This window comes from Rhinolophus sinicus, chromosome 3 (assembly GCF_057876585.1).
Source record: "Rhinolophus sinicus isolate RSI-liver-muscle chromosome 3, RSI-T2T, whole genome shotgun sequence".
Classification (NCBI taxonomy): domain Eukaryota; kingdom Metazoa; phylum Chordata; class Mammalia; order Chiroptera; family Rhinolophidae; genus Rhinolophus; species Rhinolophus sinicus.
In genome coordinates this window covers 52,528,050-52,551,515 of record NC_142503.1, presented here as the reverse complement: position 1 = coordinate 52,551,515, position 23,466 = coordinate 52,528,050, and the positions used below count along the sequence as shown (strand labels likewise).

Below are 23,466 nucleotides of genomic sequence, written 5' to 3'. Positions count from 1 at the left end.
CCAACTAACAGTGAACACTGTGAGAACCCAGATCTTGATGTGTGAATACTGTTCTTCACTAGAAGGAGTAAGAGCCCTTTGGAGAAAAGACTGACTCCAGAGCTAGGCCAGAAAAAGTATGAGATGAACCTAGAACATTTTTTGCCAGAAAGGAAATGCTGCACGTACAATGAGGACATGCCAAAGGGACACAAGACCCACTTGAAGAGCCTCCCACTGGCTAAATCTTGGATAATTTGTATGTTAAAATAGATGATAGTAGTTGATTACGATTCATTGAATATAATAGGAATCCATAGATTTATACTTAAAAAATTATAAATAAATAAGGGAAAGCTCTTCTTTATAGTGGAATGCCAACAAACAAGCAGAGAAAGGATGATAGACACGGGATATATCCATTTGGTAACGATTATAGTGCTTAGGGGTTATCAGTGGATGCTAACAACATCCAACTGGTTAAGTTGGTAAAGGGTTGATGACGAATGGGATACTGACAATCTTGGCATAGCTCTAATACTAAAAGTAATCAATTACAAAGAGGAAACATAATGATCTTATGGTGTGGAAACCTGGCAGACACCCAACACAATCAGATGATAAAAGTTAATATCACCAATAATGGGATGAGTCAACTTCATGTGCCCTCTAATGTGATCACTGAAAAGAGCATAGCATCATTTCTGTGGAATTCCTGCTAAGAAAATATGACCTGAGTCTGGGTCACGAACCGACGACATTAGAAGATCATCCTCTAGAATGTAACACATATTCTCTTTAAAACTGTTGAGGACATGATAGGAAAAGGCTAAGGAATTATTACTGCTTAGAGGAGCATGAAAAAAACGTGACAACTAAATGCAATATATTTCATGAGGTCCTGGTCCCTGAAAGAAAAAAGAAACATTATTGAGACAAATGTCAAAATCTGAATGTGGTCTGTGGCTTGGGTGGTAGTGTTGTATCACTGTTGATTTCCTGATTTGAGAAGTTGTGTGGTAGTTATGTCGGAGAATATCCTCGTTTAGGGAGCTGTATTCTGTAGTACTTAGGAGTGATGGAGGCATAAGGCCTGCACCTTGCCATCAAGTAGTTCTGGAAAAGACTTAGGATAAAAGGAGAGAGAGAGAAGGCGAAAGGGTGATGGGGGCAAATGTGGCAAAATGTTAACAGTTGGGCAATCTATGTCATGGTATATGGGAATTCTTTATGCAGTCTATGTAATTTTTCTATAATTAAAAAAATATGTACATATTTTAAAGCAAATAGAAGGAAAACTTATACCAGACTGGGGTTGTAGGGAAGAATTTTTTTAGGAAGTGATTCCTAAACTGAGATCTAAAACATGGCAGCAATAGGCACAAAGGGTCTCTGAGATCCTTGAGAGGATAGTTTAGTTTTAGTTTTAATTTTGTTTTGTTTTTAATGGCTGGCCTTTAGATATTGTTGACTGAATGCATAAATTGAAAACAAACTGAAAGAAGTTTGGACATTAGAATGTCAGTGTGGCAGTGGCAACAAATTAGGCTGGAAAGGTAAGCAGAGAACAGGTCATATAGTAGGAACTCAATAAATATGTATTGGGTGTGCATTAAGCAAAAAAAATTTCAAATAATTACAAAAAATGGCATGAGAAATGGCAGCTCTCTACTGCAAGTGATAATTACAGAAACAGTTCTGATCTGGATATAGAAATTCTTTAATATTATCTTTTTTTAATATTTGAAATTTTTAACTAAGATTTATCCTGAGTGAACCTTTATAGAAATTTTTGCCTATTGTCAGGATTATGTATATACGTGTGTTTAAGGTTGAAATTGCTCATAGCTTCCTTCAGCTCTAAGTGCTGTTCAGAGGACTACCGTGTTTCCCCCAAAATAAGACCTAGCTGGACAATCAGCTCTAATGCGTCTTTTGGAGCCAAAATTAATATAAGACCCGATCTTATTTTACTGTAATATAAGACCAAGTCTTTATAACATAACATAACATAACATAACATAACATAACATAACATAACATAACATAACATAACATAACATAACATAACATAACATAACATAACATAACATAACATAACAACTACCGGATCTTAACATAATGTTAATTTTTGCTCCAAAAGACGCATTAGTGCTGAGTGTCCGGGTAGGTCTTATTTTTGGGGAAACATGGTATAAAAAGTTGCAATTCAGTATGTATCCAGTATCTCACCCTACATAAACTCTTGATCTCCATCTTTTTCAGTTCTAGTTCTTTTTCTCCATATAGCCAAATTGTTTGAACTTAATTGGAATATTATTTTTCTAAATAGTTTCTTAGGGAAAATGTGACTACAAAAAATATTCATCAGCCCCTTGATGTTTTAGTCCTTCTACTCTTGCAATCCCAAATGAGTAAAATAATCTGTAGAAACAGAGAGCTTACACTGAAGAAGCAAAATTACTTCATTTAGTGAACTTAATAAATTAATTTGTAGGAAAGGAATTATATGCTGAGAAAAATATACAACAATTTTTGCCTAGATTCCCCTTCCTCCAAATGCTTATTTTGTTTGCTACAAAATGGGCAAAATAGAATCTTTTTTAGAACTAAGAACTAATACTAGGTATATAGACCTATGAAATTTATAAATGTCAAATACAAAAAAATCTTGTGAAATACTAAAATCCATTCTGTAATTATAGGTATTTTAAGAGAATTATTAACGCACTGATTTTATAAATATTTACAATATTGCTTTTAATTTTGTTTTACTAAATATACTAGGCACTTGGAGGTGTCCCAGGAAGTCAGCCATTACTTCCCAGTGGAATGGACCCAACTCGACAACAAGGTGATTACCTTAAAGTAAAAGTGAAATAGGTGTTCAGAATCTCAAAGGAAATCCTATATTTTTACAGAAATTTTTTTACTTGGATATATTTTTCATAATTATACCAGTTGCATTTTTGCAGATAGCATAGCCAAATGATTTATATTTTAATTAACTCTTAATTATGCATGATAGTGAGGGCAGTGATAACATAAGAAACAAAATAATTAAACACCAGGCAGAGAAGAAGCTACTACCCTCTGGTTTAGCACTTAGGTTCATTACATTGCTAATATCTTCATGCTTTTTTTTTTTTTAGGACATCCAAATATGGGTGGACCAATGCAGAGAATGACTCCTCCAAGAGGAATGGTGCCCTTAGGACCACAGGTAAATAATCAATACAGAAAGTAGAGGATGAGTTTTTTGCCTTTATTTTATATAAACAAACTATATTATTTGTTGGCTTTTGTTATATGTATTAAAAGTGTGATATAATATAGTTTTTAGTCTCTTGAGAACGTAATATCTGTGACATGTCCAAACTGATTTAACAACAAACTATATTTTAACAGGTGCTATCACAGATGTGTTCAGTACATTTGAGAATACACATTGCATAGAAATACATTATAGTAATTATTATAAAAAGATAATTATTAGCATTTTAGTTATATTAAGGAAATATGTAAAACTATTATAAAAGATAACCACATAAGTTAAATAAACTCAGTTGATCAAAAATATTAGAGTAAGCAGCATGAAATATATTTCTATAAAGTCTTTCAGAGAATGCCATTGACAATTTATTTTATACAACTATAGTTCTTTATAAAATATGAAAACAATGGAGAACCATTTAGAAATAAACATTAAAATGGGTCTCACTAAGCAAGCATAATGCTATCAGTTTATATCTAGATTAGCCTACTTCTCTATCAATATTTCCCAGAAGTATATACTACGGTTGAACCTATTCTAGCTGTTGGTGAAATTTTTTAAATATGCTGTCTCCAGATATCACTTATTTCAGCCAAAATATTTTTTGTGTGTCTCTTGAGAAAACTGCATGGGGTAGAAATCAATTTTATAATGTTATATTTCAAAGAAACTAACCTGAAATCCAGAATTTAAAATTTCTACCTCATGGGTCAGAGGTTAGCAGGTCATAACACTGGTTAAAAGAATGAATTAATTTATTTTCTTTATCCTTTCCAAGGACAGCATTGTAAGTGAGCATTTTAGGAGTTTGTTTCATGTATCTACTTTGTAAAAATTGAATTAATATTTTGCTGTGTGCCCAAAGGAATCAGAGAATTAAGAATCTAATACCCAGATAATGTAACTTAGACCTTAGAGTTTCTAACCAACATGCAATTATATATATATATATATATATATATATATATATATATATATATATATACACACACACACACACACACACACACACACACACACACATATGTATATATCAACTATATTGAAACATGAAGCACATATAACCAAATTTTTCAGAGATACCATATTACATGAAAAAAATGCACTATATAAATGTATGTCAGATCATCAAAGTCAGAGGAAAATCAATTATACAGATGCCATCCAAAAGCAGAATGCATCTGCTCTTTTGTACTAGAATTACAGAAACAGTCTCTGGAATCTTATCATTAGCTTTATGCACAAAATACACGTCTCATTCTTACCATAGATATTATTTTCATTATTTTTGGAGCTTAAGGTCAGTGTGGAAAAGAGGGTAACAGAGTTATCTTTTGGGACAATTGAATTACCAGAACAAAGAAATATATATTGTCTAATGATTCTTAGGTAATGCCAATTTAGAAAAAGTACACATAGTAAACGTGTACGCCTCAAACATAGTAAACGTGATTAATAAATACCACGTGGATGAAGAAATACAAGTTTGCTCCATATCCTAGCATATTTTTCCCACCCTTTAATATATTTTACATCTAAGTTCAGAGGTAATACATGATTTTTAAAAATTGATATCAGTATCCTTTCAATAGAAAAGCAAAATTATCTATTTAGTCAAGAAAAATGTCTTCCCTCATACCAAATTTGAAGTCATTTTTCTACTTGCTTTTGTGCTAAGATATACTTAGATTGCCCGTGTTCTTATGTTCAGCAGGTGCCATATGATTAACAGAAAGATTCATCAAGACCACCCTACTAGTTCTAGTTCCTCTAGAAATCTAAAGGATTTATGAGTTGTACACAAATAAAAATATACTATGATTTCCAAGTCAGATACTTGACGTGGAGAAATAATGAGATGGAAACACGTGATGGGCTCTCATGTAAAGAGAGAATAAACTGATTTCTGTATTTTCAAATCTAAGATAGGAGGTAGAATTCAGTTCAGTATAAGAAAGAACTTTCCAGAAATTAAACTGCCCAATCATGGAAAACCCTTTATAAATTTTCAAAGCAGAGTCTGAACAACCATTTTGTAAGGAACATTGCATTGGGAGAGAGATTAAACCAGATGGAATTGTATAGCTGCCATCAGCTTTAAAATTCAGTGATTCTAAATTAGCTCTTTCTATTCTGCCTTTGTTGATAGCACTTGGAAAGCTAGTTGTTATTGTTTCTTATCTTTCTGTTTCCCTTTTGCTTCATATTATTTACAAAATGAAAATATTTTGTAAATCTATTATATTATGTATTAGATAATTTCTTACACATTTCCTGTGATAATTGAGCACCAGGTATACAAAGACGAGTAAAACAGACTCTGCCTTCAAGTTACTTGTTGTTTAGCACGAGATGCAGATACATAAAAAAACTGTTATGCAGTAGAAAAAAAATCTAGAAAAGAAATATGCATACAATGTCAGGGAGTCATTACATAAACCAGCAAAGTAATTCTGTTAGGGTTGAGAGCTCAAGGGAAGCTGATGAGAAGAGAACTTGTTTAAAGTTAGTCCCTTATTAAGGGTGACAAGAAAGAGTTAGCAGCTATAATTTTCGAGCACCAGGTATCATATTTTTAATGCACTGAGCACTATGATAGGAGTTTTATGTGATTTTATTTTATCCTCCAACAAGCTTAAAAGGGAAATGACATTGTCACATTGCAGATAAGAAAATTAAGGTTGAGCAGATCATTGGGAGAATCACTGGCCCAGGATCACACATACAGAAAGAGGCGCAGAGGAAATGGGACGGTGGCCACAGAGATTCAAACCAATGTCTTTCTATGTCCAGAGCTATCAGGAAAATTAAAGTTTTACTTGATAAAATAAAACACAGATCTTCTACGACCCAAACTGCGGGGGAGACTTTCATTATGATGCATTTCTATTATACTTTTCCATTCAGTTTTTGTTCCCAAAGACTTGCTTCTCAGAGACTCCTTGTTAATACTGCTGCTGCCACCACTGTGCTTAATCCCAAGATTCAGGGATATAGCTCTACTTTTAACAATGACTCAAGTGTGGATAGAAACCTTCCACTATCCTATAGCACACAAAATTTGGATGTTAAAATAGGATTTCCTGAAAGTAAAAGAAATAAACAATGAGACTAACATGTAGCTAGGTAATTTATTTATAAACGGTGGCTTACTCTCTGCAGTTAACAGACTTTTCTCTCATTAAATATTTCCTTGTCATCTTAGCACCTACTACACAGACGGCCACCACAGATGAGTTAGTATGAGTGTAAATGTGTATTGCTTGTTTCTGAATCACAGGACATTGAGTAGGCTGCAGGATGTAGTTGGGAGATAGGGAAGAAGGTAAGAATTATGGGAAACGGGCAGGAAACAGGCCGGGCTGACTGTGACTAACCACACTGAGCTATGCTGAGCAGTCTAGTCTTCATTTGATAGGCAGTGTGGGTCATCGTGGCTTTTAAGTGACATAAAGAGGACTCAGTTTTAGAAACGTAGATCTGGAGGCAGTATAGAGAATAGTTGGAGAGGGGACAGGCTGAGTCAGAGAGACCAGTTAAGACAGTACAGTAGTTTCAGTAAATGACAAAGATCAGTGATATGAAGGAGAGCTCTATCTCTAGAGCTATTTCACAGATAAGTCTTTGTGGTAACTAACTAGATACAGGAATTGAAAGACAAGGAGGAGACATCAAAACTCCTGAAAGTTCTTAGCCTGGACTTTTGTGTGGATGTGATGCCACAGAACTGACTGAGGAAGGCAGTATAAAAAAACAGTCATGAGAAGATAATATTCAGTTGACTTTTAGTTATGTTGAGCGTGAAGTGGTATCCAGATGAAAACAACTCATGTTAATTTCAACATATGAGTTTTCTAGGAGCTTGGGAAATCTATCATGACAAAATATAAAAGATTTGGGATGCCTAACATATAGTTGTTAAACTAATGGTAAGAGATAAAATAACCCATAAATATGTGTTTATTGAAATAATAAGAATTATTATTCTTAGAAGATTCAAAGAATGCTGTGGTTGGAACATGGGGGAAAGCAACATTTAAAGAGTTAGCAAAATAAAAGGAGCCAGCAAAGGAAACTGAAAAAGAGTAGGCAGAAGAGTTGAAGCCAAGCATAAAAGTGATTGATAGTGACAAAATATATCAACATGCTAATGTCAAATTTAGTCTTTTGACCCTTATGGAAGCTAAAGTAAGCTAATGTGATATGCATGTTAAAACATTAAAATATTTTTATCATTTGAATGCACATAATAGTTATTCACAGAAACCTCTTGAGTCATATAATTCATGCATACATATTCTGAGTGTACTTTAGTTTTCATATATTTTTGTACATTTGTATAAGTGCATTTCTGTGTTGGATATATTATTTTATGAACAGAAGGTTGTATCTTATGTTGGGTTCACATGGGGTTTTTTTTAGACTATATAATCATTCTGGGTCTGACAATTTTAAACATGTTGACTAAGTCTTTTCTTTAAAAACAGTTTTGGATTTGTGAAATGTTTTATTTTTTAAAGTTCACTGTTGTACAGATATTAGGAAATTAATAAAAATATATTAAATATTGTTACTGCAACTATACCTTAATCACTTAACATGCTCCAGTGATCTTACATATTCACATAGTTTTTAAAAGACGCAACCAAAGTAATTGTTAAAATAGAAGCAAAAGTACAAGAGTGGACCCTTCAGAGAATGAATTGCACAGGCCTTATCCATCAGGAGTTATGTAGGGAAATCATTAACCTGCTCTCCTTTCTTTCCCCCCTCCTCTTTGGTTTTGTTTTTTTGTTTTGTGGTAGTCTGACCCTTGGTTATCATTACAGAACTATGGAGGTGCAATGAGACCCCCACTGAATGCTTTAGGTGGCCCTGGAATGCCTGGAATGAACATGTAAGCAAAATGCTATATTATCCTGTTTAGTAAAATAGGACTATTTTTTGGTCTTCAGAAGTAACACTAAGTTGTAAAACAGTTTGAGCTCCTCAATGTTGTGTAGCATAAAAATGGGCTAAACATGAACTGTAGTGTTTGCTTCAATTTTCGGAAGATATTCTCTATGCTTTTCTTCCTTAAATTGCAACCTTTAATTATTTTTTCCATTTTCAGGTGCCATAAATGCCAACTTTTAGTCTGTTTCCTTTTGATTTTCGTATTTTATTTAATTATGATGAAAATGAGTCTTTTATAAATAAGTACGTAGTCTCCATGTAGTCTATACAAAAGTGTGAAGAGATGCTGACACCAGCACAGTGGCTTAACTCTACAGCCGTGAACAATTGAATATTGGTAACTTCATTTTAACAGACACACAGTGATTCTTAAGAGTGGAGTTTGTAACTCTTATTAATATATATGTGTTTACTTTTGCTTTGTTGGGGCCACTCTCAACACAGGAAGAATTCTCTCTGGGAGTATCTTCTATATTAAAGAACTTCCTATGGTAAAGGATAAATTTCCTTTTAAAACTTCAAGGTGTACTTAGATGAGGAGTAAACTAACAGTTTTGTTTTGTTTTTTCTGAAAAGCCTTTCAAGCCCAAAGTGAGTAGATTGTTTCTATCAGCCGATACAATGCAGTCTGTTAAAGGAATTTTTATTTATTTTTTATTATTTAATTTGCCCTCAAAGTGCCATATACACCGGGTGCTTGTAGTGACTGATTAATTCACTAGAGGATCCGTTCCATGATGTGGCTTAAAGAAAGCTGACCAGAAATGATGAAAATGTTTCCTATAGGTTTGTGGGTAGTCTCCTTTAATGTATTTTCCCTCAGTCCATGTTTTGGTAAGTTTACATGTCAAATTAAACAACTCGCCATCATTTAATGGCATTGAAGATGTACTGTGAGATATGCTCTATGGATGTACACAGGGGTTTTTTTTAAGTTTCTGAAACCATTTTCATGGAAAGCAATTTTGCCTAAAATAGAAAATAGGTTAATAGGTGGGTATCAGTCAGACTTAAAACTAACAGAACATGGGGAGAAAGTAGGTCAAATTTTCCTATCACGTCTTTTTCACTTTTAAAGTAAAAATGGATAGACATGAAGCCTGACTTCTTAAATTCCTCAAAGGCTCAGCCTTTATTAACGGTTTATACAAAAAGCTGTGAGTGATATTTTGTGCTTATATCAAAAACTGAAACTCTTACCAATAGGATTTAGATATATATAAAATTTACGTACTTGAGATTCTGACTTTAAAATGCCATAGCTTTTAAGGAATATAATTTTGAATAGTATGTATAAATGCAAGGAGTGTACATTTTTAATACTATGATCAGTCCATAATTATCATTAAATATTAAGAATCACTTTGTATATTACTCTTTATAATTAGAGTATATATCAAATCATGAGACTTGAGTAGCAGCTTTAATTGGTCTACTTCCTTTCTTACATACACTTAAATACATACATATAGGTACATTTAATTCCCTAGACTATGGAGACTAAAAATGGGGCTGAAAATTTTAATATGATTATATTTATTTGAATTTCGGATTCTCATTTAAATATACCCAGATAAATGTATTTTATTAAAATGTATTTATTATATAATATTTTACTACTTATATAGTTTCTGGTTTTTAAAGAACCTTTAAGCCTTACAGTCTCAGATTTTAATTATTTGTTACTGTTGACTTTTATTTGGGGTCTTATATCATTTTCACTTTTATATAGATTAGGATTCCTTCAAGGACAATGAAAATATAAATACTTACGTATTTAAATTTGTATATACTTCCCTCTGGCAGGGTAAGTTTTGATGTATGGAATTAACCAGAGAGAATAATTCTTGTACTGATAATTGCCACAACAAAGCAAAAGTGAATTTAAAGAGACAAAAAAATAAAAACACGTATTATTATCTCCATTGTACTCAGTAGAGTAAACTTTATTGAAATTCACTTCATAATTTATTATCTTTAAAACAAAGTAAATCTTACTGTGTTATGACAAACAAGTATTTCTAACTGATATTTGAGCTCTTTCTTCATGTCACTTTTCACTTGTTTAGTAACTTCAAAATGAAAGGAAAAGGCATTATAATAGTGGTACCTTAAGCTATGTTTTTTTAACAGTCTAAGGTATTTGTGTGCTGGGTCAGGAGCAGCCTACCAGAGAACCAATATCTGGATGAGTTTTCTTTAGCTTATCACTTTTTCTTATTTGCCATGAAAGCATAATGACAATGAAAAATACCAAACCCTGGTCACTAAAGTAATTAAATACTGTATTCTAACTACCAACTTTATCTCTTTATTGAAGAATAAGCCATTTGGAACAAAATTTTAATAATTTTTTTGTTAAAAAAATATTGGTCGCCTCCAAAACAAATGGTTAATCTGATATAATTTTTACATTTTCATGCTTTAGGCAAGATAAATTATACTTAATATCATCTAAAATTAAATGATAGCATACTTTTATTCTTCCTGTAATTAGTATTATATCTTTAGGAGTCAAAGCTTAATATCAATTTCAGTAATTCAGAGGAAAATTTACAAACAGCAGCCACAATGTAAATGATTTCAAATGCATTAGAGATTATTTTTAAAAGGAAACTGCATTTTTAAATTAACTACATTTTTACTATTTTCCAAAGAATTTAGGATTCAGCGTTCAAGCCCTTCTAATGCAACTTGTATCCCTTGAAATTTGTATAAACTTAAGAGGACAAAGGATTTCAAAGGATCTAGACCTTGTTCTAGAACATATCCTATAGAATTATAAAGTTTGTGTAGTTATTGTCTTGAAATAAAATGACTGTGGATTACAGAAGAAAAGAGGGTTTTTCTCTATGGTAATCATGGTTGCTTTGATTTTATAATTTAAATTCCATTTTTCTTTTTCTTTTTAAACGAGGCTAACCTTATTCTACTTCAAACTACACTTATATAGAAATTTTCATTTGAAATAATGCCCATGTTATAGTTTGTAGATTACTTTCATAATAATACTGATGACCCTCAAAAGTAGTGGGAATTACTGAGCTTAAGTGGTTGTTCTGTTAGAACTACTCACTACTCTCACCCCTACTTTACTTAGCACTTTTTGTGAGATTTAAAACCTTTTCAAACATAATGGTAATGTTTGGGAAAATTTAGCGTATCCATGTGAGTACCTAACCTATTATATTAAAATGCAAGTTAATATGAAGTACAGAATGTGCTGAGGTTCAATTAGTATTTGTCAAATAATTGAAATGCATAAAAGGTGTTTTATATGTTACTTAAAATAAATTTAACATTTAATTTAATGTTCATTTAATTGTTATTTATTTATTTAATTAAGTAAAATGTTTATTTTAACATTTAATTTAGCATGTTAATTTAACGTTAAACAAATTTAAAATAACAACTAAATATTTTATTATTTTTAGTGTATCTTATTCACACAGTACTTATATAAAGATATTTCAAAATTGTGAGATCATTATATAACATCATTTTATACAAACGTTTGTCGTGATTTGGGTATAGTATATTTTTATGTTGTTTTAAAATAAATATTTCTCAATTTCTTAACTGTTTTACTTAACATCAAAGAAATCATGTGGGTTAACATCAAAGATATCAAATATTTTACCTGATCAACAAATATCCTATTTTACCTCAATTCTGTTTATTAGGACATTGAATCTTATTTATAAAATCATCTTTCTAAAGTATTCTAGTAACTAATTGCAAAATCATCATCATCATCATCAACATCACCATCATCACCATCATCATCACCATCTTACACAAACAAAAGTTTCCAGAGACAATCCAAGTGCCCCTCACCTTCTCGCTGTGCACAATATTTCAACCCAGTCCCCTCTGGCATCATATTTTCCCCCTTCTCTTTCTTAAACAAAATTAGGAAAAATTGTACTTGGGCATCCTAACAGAGCCCAAGGACAGACCTTCCATGCGTTTCCCTGCTGGGGAATCCCAAAATGAAATTAAAAACAGTTCTAAATATTGTAAGCAAGCATGGGCAATACAGCTAACTTGGACAGCCTCTGGATGACCTTTAAAACTTGAGGTTTAAGGTCCCTAGAATAAGAATCAAGGGACATGTTTTTTTCAGTTAAAAATTTTCACTGTTTTTTCACTGCAATTAGGGGAAGGAGGATTTTGAGTGACTCTAATTACAGAGGATTGGCTGACAGTAGTCTGCTTTTTATCAGGCAGTATTTATTCAGGTATATTTAATATTAAAACATGAGAACAAGAGATCTTTTTTACTTAATTAGGTGTTAATTTTGTTTTAAAAGGTTTATGTCTTTTTAAGCTATGGAATACAAATCATTCTCCTTCACCCTAAAATGAAGTAATATATTGACATACATTGGCATAGCTTACCTCCCATTTTTCCCAAGATTTACTCTGGCCACTGTATTGAACTACAATTATTAAAACAAGAAAATTGATTCCCTTGTTTAATAGTAACCTAATTGGCAATCTGAAAGACAGATTGATATATAAATGTATAATGTAATATGTGATAGTCTTTAAGTTTTTGAAAGGGAGGCAAACTTAGACACCTTTTATGTACATTAATTTATTTGCATCTTTAAAAGTGCACTCATTTTTTATATATTGATATAAGTAATTTCATTTTCATTTTGAATGAGATAGAGGTGGCACTTATATTGATGCCACAAGATTACAGTTTACAGTATTTGCTTTATAAGTACTTTTTACCCCAAAAGTGTGTTTTCATAATGATTTACGTATATGTATGTATTTACTTCTATAGGTGAATACTACTTTTAGTGGTTATTACAATAACTGAACTTACTATTAAATTAAAACTGGGCTTACTAAAAGTAGTTTGATTGGGAAAGAAAACTGCTTTGTGAAATTCTAAAAATTTTTTGATTCAAGAAATAAAACTGTAAAAAATAAGTATAAACAGTATAATTTCATTGTTGAACTAAAACTGCATGGTAACTGAATTATGTTAATATTATATGATCTGTTATTGTTTATTTTGAAATGCTCAAAGCATAGGTTAAAATGGCATTTGTTATATTGTCTTGTAGGGGTCCAGGTGGTGGAAGACCTTGGCCAAACCCAACAAATGCCAATTCAGTGAGTATAAGTTGTTTTTTTTTAATTTTCTTTGTACCTTATAGCATTTAACAACAACAAAAATCTGCTGCTTTTGAAAGCTTCTAAGTCGGTTATATTAACCTTTTTGAAAAAGTAATCATTCAAAAAAAAGTGTTTTTAAATATGCATAATTTTTGAAATTATGTATTTTTCACTTCAATGTCTAATGTACACTGTGCTCTGTGTAGATTAACAGACTTTCAAAAATAAAGACGGAAGTATGATTTAAGCATACTATAGTAGCCCATATTTATCACAGAATTTATTTAGTATAAAATGATTTATCTGCCATGATAGCTACAATCATTGCTAAGTTGCCAGATAACAATTGAGGTTATTATGATTATATTTTCTGTACTAGTGACACCTAGGTTTTCTCTCGCTGCCCCAGAAAGCAAGTGTATATTTGCCTTGTGCCTATGAGCTAAATCACCCTCCTTACATATTTATCTATGTTGGTGACATCCTGGGAATTTTCCTTAAATGTTTTGTGGCAGTGGTTTCACTACACAAATATTTTTCTCCTTTAATAACGTCACATAAATATATGCACAGGTTAAAAATTAAGCTTACAGTGTTAAGATTAATGATTTTCTTTAATGATCATGGAGATGATTTTCCTTCTTGACTTTGAAATCTTGAGTTCTTCAGTATGTGAGAGAGGTCTGCTGTGTACATATGTGTAGTGTGTGCACTGCACAAAGGTGCCTGAGTCAAAGGAGACAGTAGGGAGCTAAAATACACCTTGTGTTCCACCCGTGAAGTCTATGAATATCTTCCCAGAAGGGATGCCCTTTGCTAATATACACACAGGTACCTTCATTGGCTAGCAGTGGCCTTAATGCTAAATAAACATGAAACTGATCCAATGTTTAAGGTTAATTTAAACTTCAAGAAAATTTAAAGTGAAGTGTGTTTGGTATAGTAAGAATCATCCTAAATCCATTGCTATTCTAAAGCAGAAATCACTTTCTTCTCAGTTAAGTAATTGTCGTATTTTTAAAAAGGAAAAAATAATTTATATTAGTTTCAATAGCTATGACATTTGCTAATTTAATAAAGTTACTTGAGGTGGAGAGATGATGTTGTTTCTATTTGGGTCTTCAATGTACTATTTAATCCCCACAGATATTTCTAAGATACTGTTTTGTCAGATTATTTTATACTGTGAATATCTTTATTCCTCCAAAATTCTTTTAGTTTGCTTATATGCTTTTGAAGAGTTCACATTTCTATTTGCTTCTTGCTATATATGCCTTTCCAATTCATTCAAGATTTCACTTTACAATGGCATCTGCCTAGCAGCTCAAAATACATTTCTTTCAACTCCCTATTAAAGTATCCATAAAGATACAGAAAAAAACATTTTTTATAACACTGAAAACTCTGACAATCTATTGCCAGAATATGGAAGGAATTTGTATTATCTGCATGACTGATTAAACCGAATTAAAAAGCACAATCGATGGCCCACCGTAGCTATGTAAGCCTTCCCACTGGAAGCAAGAACTCTTCCCTCCTTTCTCACTGTCGCCTCAGCCAGCCACCCTGCTACTGCACATTCCAGGTAGCCGGGGTGCATTGCACACCCATCACTGCCCACCCCCAGCACTACCTCCTTTTATGCACTCATCTGCAGACTCTCCCCCAAAACCCACTTAGGAAGGTGGGCAGGACTTGATATTGAAGATGGTGCGTGTACCTAGTGGGTATACTATTCAAATAGGAGTATTGGAGGCGGAGATGAGGAGAGTTTTGCATTCTGATGATTTTTAGTTTTGGGTACTCCCTCTCTTCAGGATTTTTCATAGAGCCGAGCACTGTGGATATGATAATGTACTGCATCAGGTCAGCAGTTCTGCATTATTTTAGACCTTGAAAAACACTAGGAATTACAGTAGTAACTGTGCATGTTTAACTGCTGTCCACTGGTCAATCTGAAATGGGCATTTGACCAGCACACATGTGGGCAAGTAATGGAGTTGAAAGCAACCATTCTGTTAATATGTATCATATGTGGGTACATCGTCCCTCACTCAAAGAAAGTAAATAGGGAAAGAAGTGGGGGAAGGGGTACAGTTTTCTCTTCAGAAAGAGAAAGGGGTCATCACCCTGAGCACAGGAAGAAAAAGCATTCCTCTGAGAAAGATTTATTGTGAGAACAAGAAAAAGAAAATCATAGAAAACTGATGACTTTCTAGTAAAAACATAGGGTTTACATGAAATCAAGCAAAAAGTATTAAAGAGGATTTTCCCCCCTGAATACCATTGATTATACTTCAGTGACAACTCATCTGTATTATTTGGAATTCCAAGTTCCTTAGATTACTTGTCTAATTTAAAATTAGAAGCATGTTTCATTTTATATTGATACTGTAAGTCTCTGGGTCCACAGGGCACCCTATTAAATTGGTTATTTGTTTTTGCTGTTTTCAAACATGTTTCACGTGATGTTTTTTATCTTTTAAATGTTTGTATTGAAGTCACTTCAGATTTATGGAAAAGTTGCAAGAATATTACAAAGGATTCCCACATACCCTTTACCCAGATTTTAAGTGTTTAAAGTTTACGTTTGCCTTAGAATTTCCTCTCTCTGCATATCCATATTTTTCTTGGACTATTTGAGTTGTGTTTAAGTTGTAGATATGATGATCCTTTATCCTGAACTCTTCAGTGTGTCTTTCCTAAAAACAAACACATTATCTTTCATAACCACAATATAAGAATCAAAATAAGAAAATTAACATAGATATAATACTATGTTCTAGTCTGCAGACCTTATCCAGATCTCACCAATAGTACCAAAAATGTCCTTTGTAACAAAAGAAAATCCAAAGTCACTTGTCGCATTCATCTGTCTTGTCTCTTTGTCTCTTCTAATCTGGAACTGTTCCTCAACTTTTCTTTGTCTCTATTAATCTGGCAGTTTTGTTGACTGCAAGCCAGTTATTTTGTAGAATACCTCATAATTTTATTTTGTCTGATGTTTCCTCATGATTAGATTCAGGCTATGCATTTTTGGCAGGAAGACCACAGAAGTAATTTGGGGTTTTTCTCAGTGCATCATTTCAGGAGGCGTATAATGGTGATTTGTCCCATTACTTGTAATGTTAACTTTGATTACTTAGTTCAGGTGGTGCTTGTCAAGTTTCTCCACTGTAAAATTGCTTTTTTCTCTTTGTAATTATTAACTTGTAGACACGTGATTTCAAACTGCAATAAGTATCCTCTTCCTTTTCATATTTTCATCTGCTACTTTTGGCATTTGTTGATAATTATTACCTGAATCGTTTTAATATGTTGGTTGCCAAATAGCTATTTTCTAATTCTGTATTTCCTTCACCATTTATTAGTTCACATTCTACCATAACAAAGAGTTTTTCTTTCTTCTTCATTTTTTCTTTCTTTCATTCTCTCATTCATTCATGTGTTTCACATGTACTTGTGGATTCTTATTTTATTCAATAGGCTTTCTGATGCTAAAATCATTCCAAATTTGGCCAGTAGGAACCTCTTCAAGCTGCATCACTTGTCCTTTTGACATGTCCCCCTTATCCTTTAAGCACTTTGAATTATCTTATATTTTCCCATCCATAGCCCTGGATACAGCCATTTCATTGAGGAGAGCTGGTTCCTTTTAATGGAGGATGGTGTTTAGAATCCATCAGAGGAATACAGCTTCTAGACCTTCTAAACCAACAGAACTGGGATATAGATGTATGTGTAACTACATATGTACACCCACACACATCTATATCTTTCTCTATGTATATGTGTTAAAATCATGACTGCACACTGACGCTTCAGTTTCAGTCCAACATAACAGAGTTCATTCTAGACTTTCTGGTTTCTGTGTTTGTAACTCACTTCTCTGAAAGTGAGAAATCTGCCTACCATTATCCACAACGTATTTATTTCCTTAATCTTTATCCAGAGTTTTGTCATGTGAAAGTGTTGTTGGCACCCTTTTACATGGCAGTAGGAAAAACATTTTAAGGACAAATTCATGTATTTAATTCAAAATAAAAATACGATTTTTACTTTTTAACATCCTTCAATCTGAGTGTTGTAGTATTGACCTCATTCTTATTTGGAAGTTTATTTACAAATCCAGCAACTATTTTTCCTTTGTTATATTTTTCACAAGGAACTGTGCACTTGGGTATAGTATTCGACAAGGTCTAATCACTAAGTAGCAAGCACTTTTATCAAAATATCCTAATTATCTTTGTCTGGGGGCACTTTTAATTAGAAAGTACAGAAAAACATCCAAACTAGGCTCATATTAAAGAAGAATATTACTGGATCATAATATCTAAAAAGTCTATATATAAATTTGCTTTCCAGCGCTTTTAGTTCCAAGGGTTCAAATAATGTCATCAAGACTCTGTTCATTGTTTACCTTTGTACCCCTTGTCAAAGCAGGAAGGCTACCTGAAGCTCAGATTTATATCCTCACAGCTCCCAGTTGAACACAAAAGAGCAGAACTCAGTATCAGTTAAGCACAGGTAGTGGGGATAACTATCTGCACTGGATTTGTTTAGCTTGATCATTCATGAACCAAGACCAGAGAATATAGTGTTCTTTGGCCAGACCAAGGTCACATGCCCACTCTCTGAGCCCCACCAAGCCACATGGAAAAAGTAAGAGAGGTATGGTTCAAAAAAAAAAGAAAAATCAAAGAATTGTTAACAGAAGAAAGGATAAGCAAAAACGACAAATGTTCAGCATGGTATTGTATTTATCAGCTCATCAGCTTGACAGGAAAAAGAAAGATGAAACTCCTTTAAGAAAAAAAATGAGCATCTGTTACAGTGATTACACCTAAGCGAATACAAATATCTTACTCCAAATAGTCTCTGCTCTATACAACTAGATTCTCATTAAAAAAAAAAAAAAAAGACACATTAAAAGATAATAGAACATTTCCAACTTTACAGGGACGCAGATAATGTCTTGATGTTACCAGCCCTGATTTCCAGTAAACCTATGCTTATGAAGTAGTTTTAAACTTCACAGTTGAAGAAAGAGTATTTTACTTAGGTAAAATATTAGTTCTCGTAATCATTTTAAAAAAACAAAGCCAAAAACCTCTAGTTACTCTGCGCTTCCCCCAGCAACACAGTCCTGTATATTAGAAGTCAGAATATTTCAGAATATTTGGATTGTCATCAAAGCTCTTGAATTTTCTGTCTAACTTAACCACGCAATATATATGGCCCTTCATTATCTCATTGGATAAATAAAAGATTCTTCTAGTTCTATGATTCTAATCTGTAGCTCTCTGATCTTTCTTATCTTCTACATCTGCATTTTCATCTTTCATTTCATGTTAATGGATATTTTGTATAGAATATGAGGGGAAAGGGAGGGGGAGATTAACTGCATTGGGAAGAAACTGGACACTAGAGTTGGAGAAAAGCTTGCACAAAAATAAAGAGAAGGGGAGATGCAGGAAAGCTCGATGAAAAATTATTAGAGTTTTAGGGAGGATAGATTGTTTGGGAATTACTTGGGATTTTGGCTTAAAGGGCAATAAAGCTGAATGAAGTAAAAGTGAATATGATGTGTACAGGGCTTTGACTGTTGAGAAATCTGGAATGTATCATCTGTGCAGAAGGGGGTTCTCGTTGTCCTTTAGATAGATTGTATTTAAATGGATACAGTAGTGAAACAAAATTAGGCGATTATAGTTATAGGCCTTATAAACTGTTATCAGAGCCTGAGGTACAGTGGTGGTAAAAGGAATGGTGCAGATACATATCACAAATAAAATCTAAAACACTTGGTGACCTGTTGGATTTGGGGATAAAGAAAAGGAAAAAGTTGAGGGTGATTTCAAATGTTTGAATCCAGGTATCAGGGAGACTAGGAATAATACAAACTGAGTAGGAACATAGAAGAAGAAGCAGGTTTAGAGGGTAGACAGTGAGTTTTGGTTTTGGAATGTTAAATTTGAAGTATTTGTAGAATACCACCTTCAATTCTTCAACAATGCCTAAATGCCTTTTTCTATAATTATACTTAACACATTATGTTGTAATTTAAATCTATTTTTTTACTTTTCCTTAGTCATCTACCCTTCCTGCTCCCGTTATCTTTGGCCTCTTCTCTATCAGCTAAAATGGCTTTACATTTTACAGAGAAAAAAAAGACCATTAGATTCAAATATCTTCAGAGTCTACCCTTCACCTCCAGCATTGTCAGACCTTTAGTCATCTTCCTTTCCTCTAATCTCAGAAAAGGAAATGTTCTTTCTTTTCATTGCTAACCCTTTTATCTATTCTCTCTATCCTACCTCTTGTTGCTTCTTTTCATATCTTGCTCGTTCATTCTTCCAAAACAGTCTTCAGTCTGTACCTTTCCATTGACTGGAATGTTCCTCTAACAGTATGCCAACGAACAAAATGCTAAGACAACCTTAAACCTTAGTCTTCCACTCCTCTAGAGTTGAGAGGGGGCTGATTAAAAAAACCTACTTTCCACGTTTCATCAGTCTCAAAACAGCATCCCATGTCTCGCACACTTTCATTCCCTCACCACCATTCTACTGGACAATGAATTCCTTAACCTTCCTATCTTTTTCATTACTATCTGTAATGGTGCAATGCCTGAAACATAGGTAATGAACAAAGATTTATCGAACTGACTTCTCAACAGTTTCATTTCCTATGAAATTCCTATTCTGAAGATTACTAGTGACCATCTACTTACCAACCAAACACAGTGACTTATTTTCTGTCCTCATCATACGTGACCTCTGAAATATTTATCACCTTGGTTTTGTTTTAAATGTCTTGTTGATTTTCTTCATTTTAATAATGTTTATTTTTTTCATATTTGTATTCCTTTTTATTATTTATTCTTATATGTGTCACAGAAAGGTTGAAAGGCTTAAGTCTGACAGATCTGAAGAATAAGCCCAGTTTAGGCATTTCCTAGCCAAGCTGCACCTACGTCCTGCTTCTTAAAAGGCTAACTTGCTTGATTTTTATAGGATGTTTTCTCCTGACTTTACTCCAGTCACACTGTCTACCCTTTCTCAACCGGTAATATTCTCTAATTCCAATCCTGGACTTTTTTTTTTTCATTTTAATGTTTTCATGTGGCTTAAACTGTCACAAAATCTCATTGAATCCTAGATCAAGTACTTTGCTCAGCACAAAATGGAAGTGTATTCAACTGAAGTTGTATCTCTAGTCCTGACCGCTAATAAGTCCTAGACCTATATTTCTAAATTTCTGTTCATCACATCTGCCTCAATGTCTACTGAGATACATTTTTTAAGTAATTTAAAATGTTTGTTATTTTTAACTGTGTTTGAAGGAGCCATGAAGAGGGAGAAATTGAAAATATAAAAGGAGCAAGAACTTAGGAAAAATGGGATGATCAGGAAGGGCTAGCTTTAGAAATAAACAGAAAGATTTTTTTTCTTCTACCTGAGATGAATGGGTAAACATTTAAATTTATAAATAATGGAGTATCGAGCTGAAGATGAAGGCATAGCAATAATTTGATATCTTTAATGTATGACAAAAGGGCAAAGTACAAACTCATTGTGGTATAATCATCATGAGAGCCAGCTCATGAAAGTCAGTTGTTAAATATTGAGGAATCTGTGAGCTGATTGTTAAATCATTGGTAGCTTGAAATCTGCTGTGTGGGAATATTTACACCATAGAAATTGGCTATAAACTGGGCTTTTCCCCCTGAGTTTGCTGGATTTACCGGCACACTACTAGAATGTTTCAGGGCTTCCATAAAGGCTGAGCCAAAATGCTACCAGGTTGACTGGAGAACATTATATTTTGGACCTTGTCAACCTTGTTTTTTGTTTCTCTCCAAGAAATTCCTGCTTTAAAAGAGAAAAGGTAGCTAGAGAGTGATTGAGGAGGCAGAAATCAATAAAGCAGGCTTTAAGATAATGAATTTAAGATACTAGAGAAATAAAATTCTGAGAGTGGTATGGGAAGGGGAAGAGGCAATTTAGTAGGAAACCTGTAGATAAATAATGGATTTAGTAAACATGGAGGAATTGTGATGGGAGGAGATTCTGGGTGAAATCTAAAATAATTTTTGCAAGTGTCATGAGGGATAAGAGAGATATCAGGCAAGGGAGTTGTTTACATCTCCCTGTAAAGAGTTCAGGATGTGGTCATACTCATAAATGGAAGAGAGGAGTGTATATTGTAAAAGAAAGAAAGGCAGTGAAGTGTAAATTCCAAAGATCTAAAGGGTGGTTAGAGCATATCTTGAAGTTGCTTAAAAATGATGGTAGGCAGTAGAGAGAGGCGGATGAACATGAACCAAGTGCTAAAGTTACAGAGAGATAACAATTGGCGCCAGTAGGGAAGTTGGTCATTTGGAGAGGGCGTGTTTAACATAAGCAGAAGATGGATGGTAGATCGTGAACTCAAAGGGGCCCAACAGAGCAAAGTTGTATTCGTTCCCCCAGTTGAGTAAATGTGTATTGGCCCATACTCATTGTAGAAGTGAGCCTCTTCACTAGTGATGCTGGAACTTTGGCAATGGCTGTCTTCAGTGCTGAGTTACTCAGGGCAGACCAGCCACGGGCCCCAGAACATGTGGTCTGTGCAGAAGGCCAAGCAAGGACACCAAACAATGAGAAGAAAACTTTCAAATGATATTAACTATTTCCCCAATCAATCAAAGAATTATTTACAAATGGAAAATCACTTCATTGCACTTCCTCCTGCTTACTTTATGGTTTCATATTATGTTTGTGTTTAATTGTATGGAAGGTGTAGGGGTGAAAGGAAGGTTTTGGGTACTGGCTCTATCATCTTTTCCCTGCTCTTAAGGTCCTCTTCTGGCCCTGGCAGCCTGACTCCAGGAAGATAGTCATTTATTGGCTTTTTTTCACAGTAAGACTAAAATACTTCTGGATGTGCAGAATCTTCATGCAAGTGAACTAGTGAACTTGTGTGAAGAGAGAAAATATTTGGATTTAACTTTCTCTAGTCATATCCACACTCAAGGGTTTATTTTCAATATCTGTTTTCCAGTTTTTATTTTTTTAATATTATAGCAATGTTGTATAAATGCCTTCAATTCTTTAGAAAGGAGCTTGGTTAAGAGCTTGATTTGAAGGGAAAAAGGGAATTTGTTACCTGTATCTGATCCTCACAAATTAGTAGTCTTTGGAGACTTAACATTAACAAAATCTTTTGCATTTGTTACATTATTTTCTTGTAGCTAATTAGAAACTAAAGGAGGAAAGATGAGGTCTATATATCAAATACTGACCCATACTGCATGAATTACTAGGCTGAAACTTGTCTTTAAAAAAAAATACATCCCAGAATGCACATAAATTAGAATTTGCATCTGTAAGGCTACTAATTTGAAAAACTCTGGTTTCTGGTTTTAAGCTGCACAAATATATATCTTTCTAATTACAGAATAAATGTCATTAGTATCAAGCAGTGAGTACAACTGGCCTAAAACCAATATAACTTGAAGCAGTAATTCTGCCTAAATTCTTCTTACTAAAGTCACTTTTTTTTTTTTGTAAATTCAAGCTAGTAATTGCATTTATTCAGTTTTCTAGCACTCAGACAGATATAAATGCCTTTATCCTTTACTATCCTTTGTGATACATTTGAAAGCTTGATGAATGTTAGAAAATGGAATCATTTTAGGTCATTTTCCATACTGCTACACAAATCAAAATATCTGTTTTTTTTGTCCTGTTCATGTTCCAGATACCATATTCCTCAGCGTCTCCTGGGAATTATGTAGTAAGTACATTTGGGTTTGTTTATTCATAAGAATTGATGTTACGTTTTATTTGGGCAATGAAGTAGTTGTCCAGATGTTAAAAAGAGCCCCTGTGTATTGGCCAAGAAGTGAACATCTGATGTGTATGGAGTTGTTTTGTCTGCCACCCTCAATACATATGTTGATGTTCATCAGTGAAACAGTTATCAATCTGGCCAAGATTGCCTGAGTGCTGTGTCTTATTTCTGCATATGTTTCTGTAAACCAGTACAATACGCTCTGTCCAATCATGAAGAAAGCCATCCCGTTACACAATGATATGCTTGAATTTGCAGTTCTTCAGGAGAATAATCTACACCCG

At 33.4% G+C, this 23,466-nt stretch overlaps 1 protein-coding gene across 8 annotated transcripts in view; it reads left to right on the top strand.

Annotated features, from left to right (window-relative positions):
- The window catches only part of SSBP2 (single stranded DNA binding protein 2), a 273,310-nt gene that overhangs the window by 219,629 nt on the left and 30,215 nt on the right, over positions 1 to 23,466 (top strand). For 5 of the 8 annotated variants that reach the window (XM_074328767.2, XM_019715081.3, XM_019715078.3 and 2 more), the window contains 5 exons: positions 2,767 to 2,833; positions 3,132 to 3,202; positions 8,059 to 8,150; positions 13,294 to 13,342; positions 23,090 to 23,125. In XM_074328767.2, coding sequence (XP_074184868.1) covers positions 2,767 to 2,833; positions 3,132 to 3,202; positions 8,059 to 8,150; positions 13,294 to 13,342; positions 23,090 to 23,125 — 315 coding nt within the window. The remainder of the gene's footprint in view (positions 1 to 2,766; positions 2,834 to 3,131; positions 3,203 to 8,058; positions 8,151 to 13,293; positions 13,343 to 23,089; positions 23,126 to 23,466) is intronic. The other 3 variants (XM_019715082.3, XM_019715079.3, XM_074328769.2) reach the window with 1 other exon arrangement.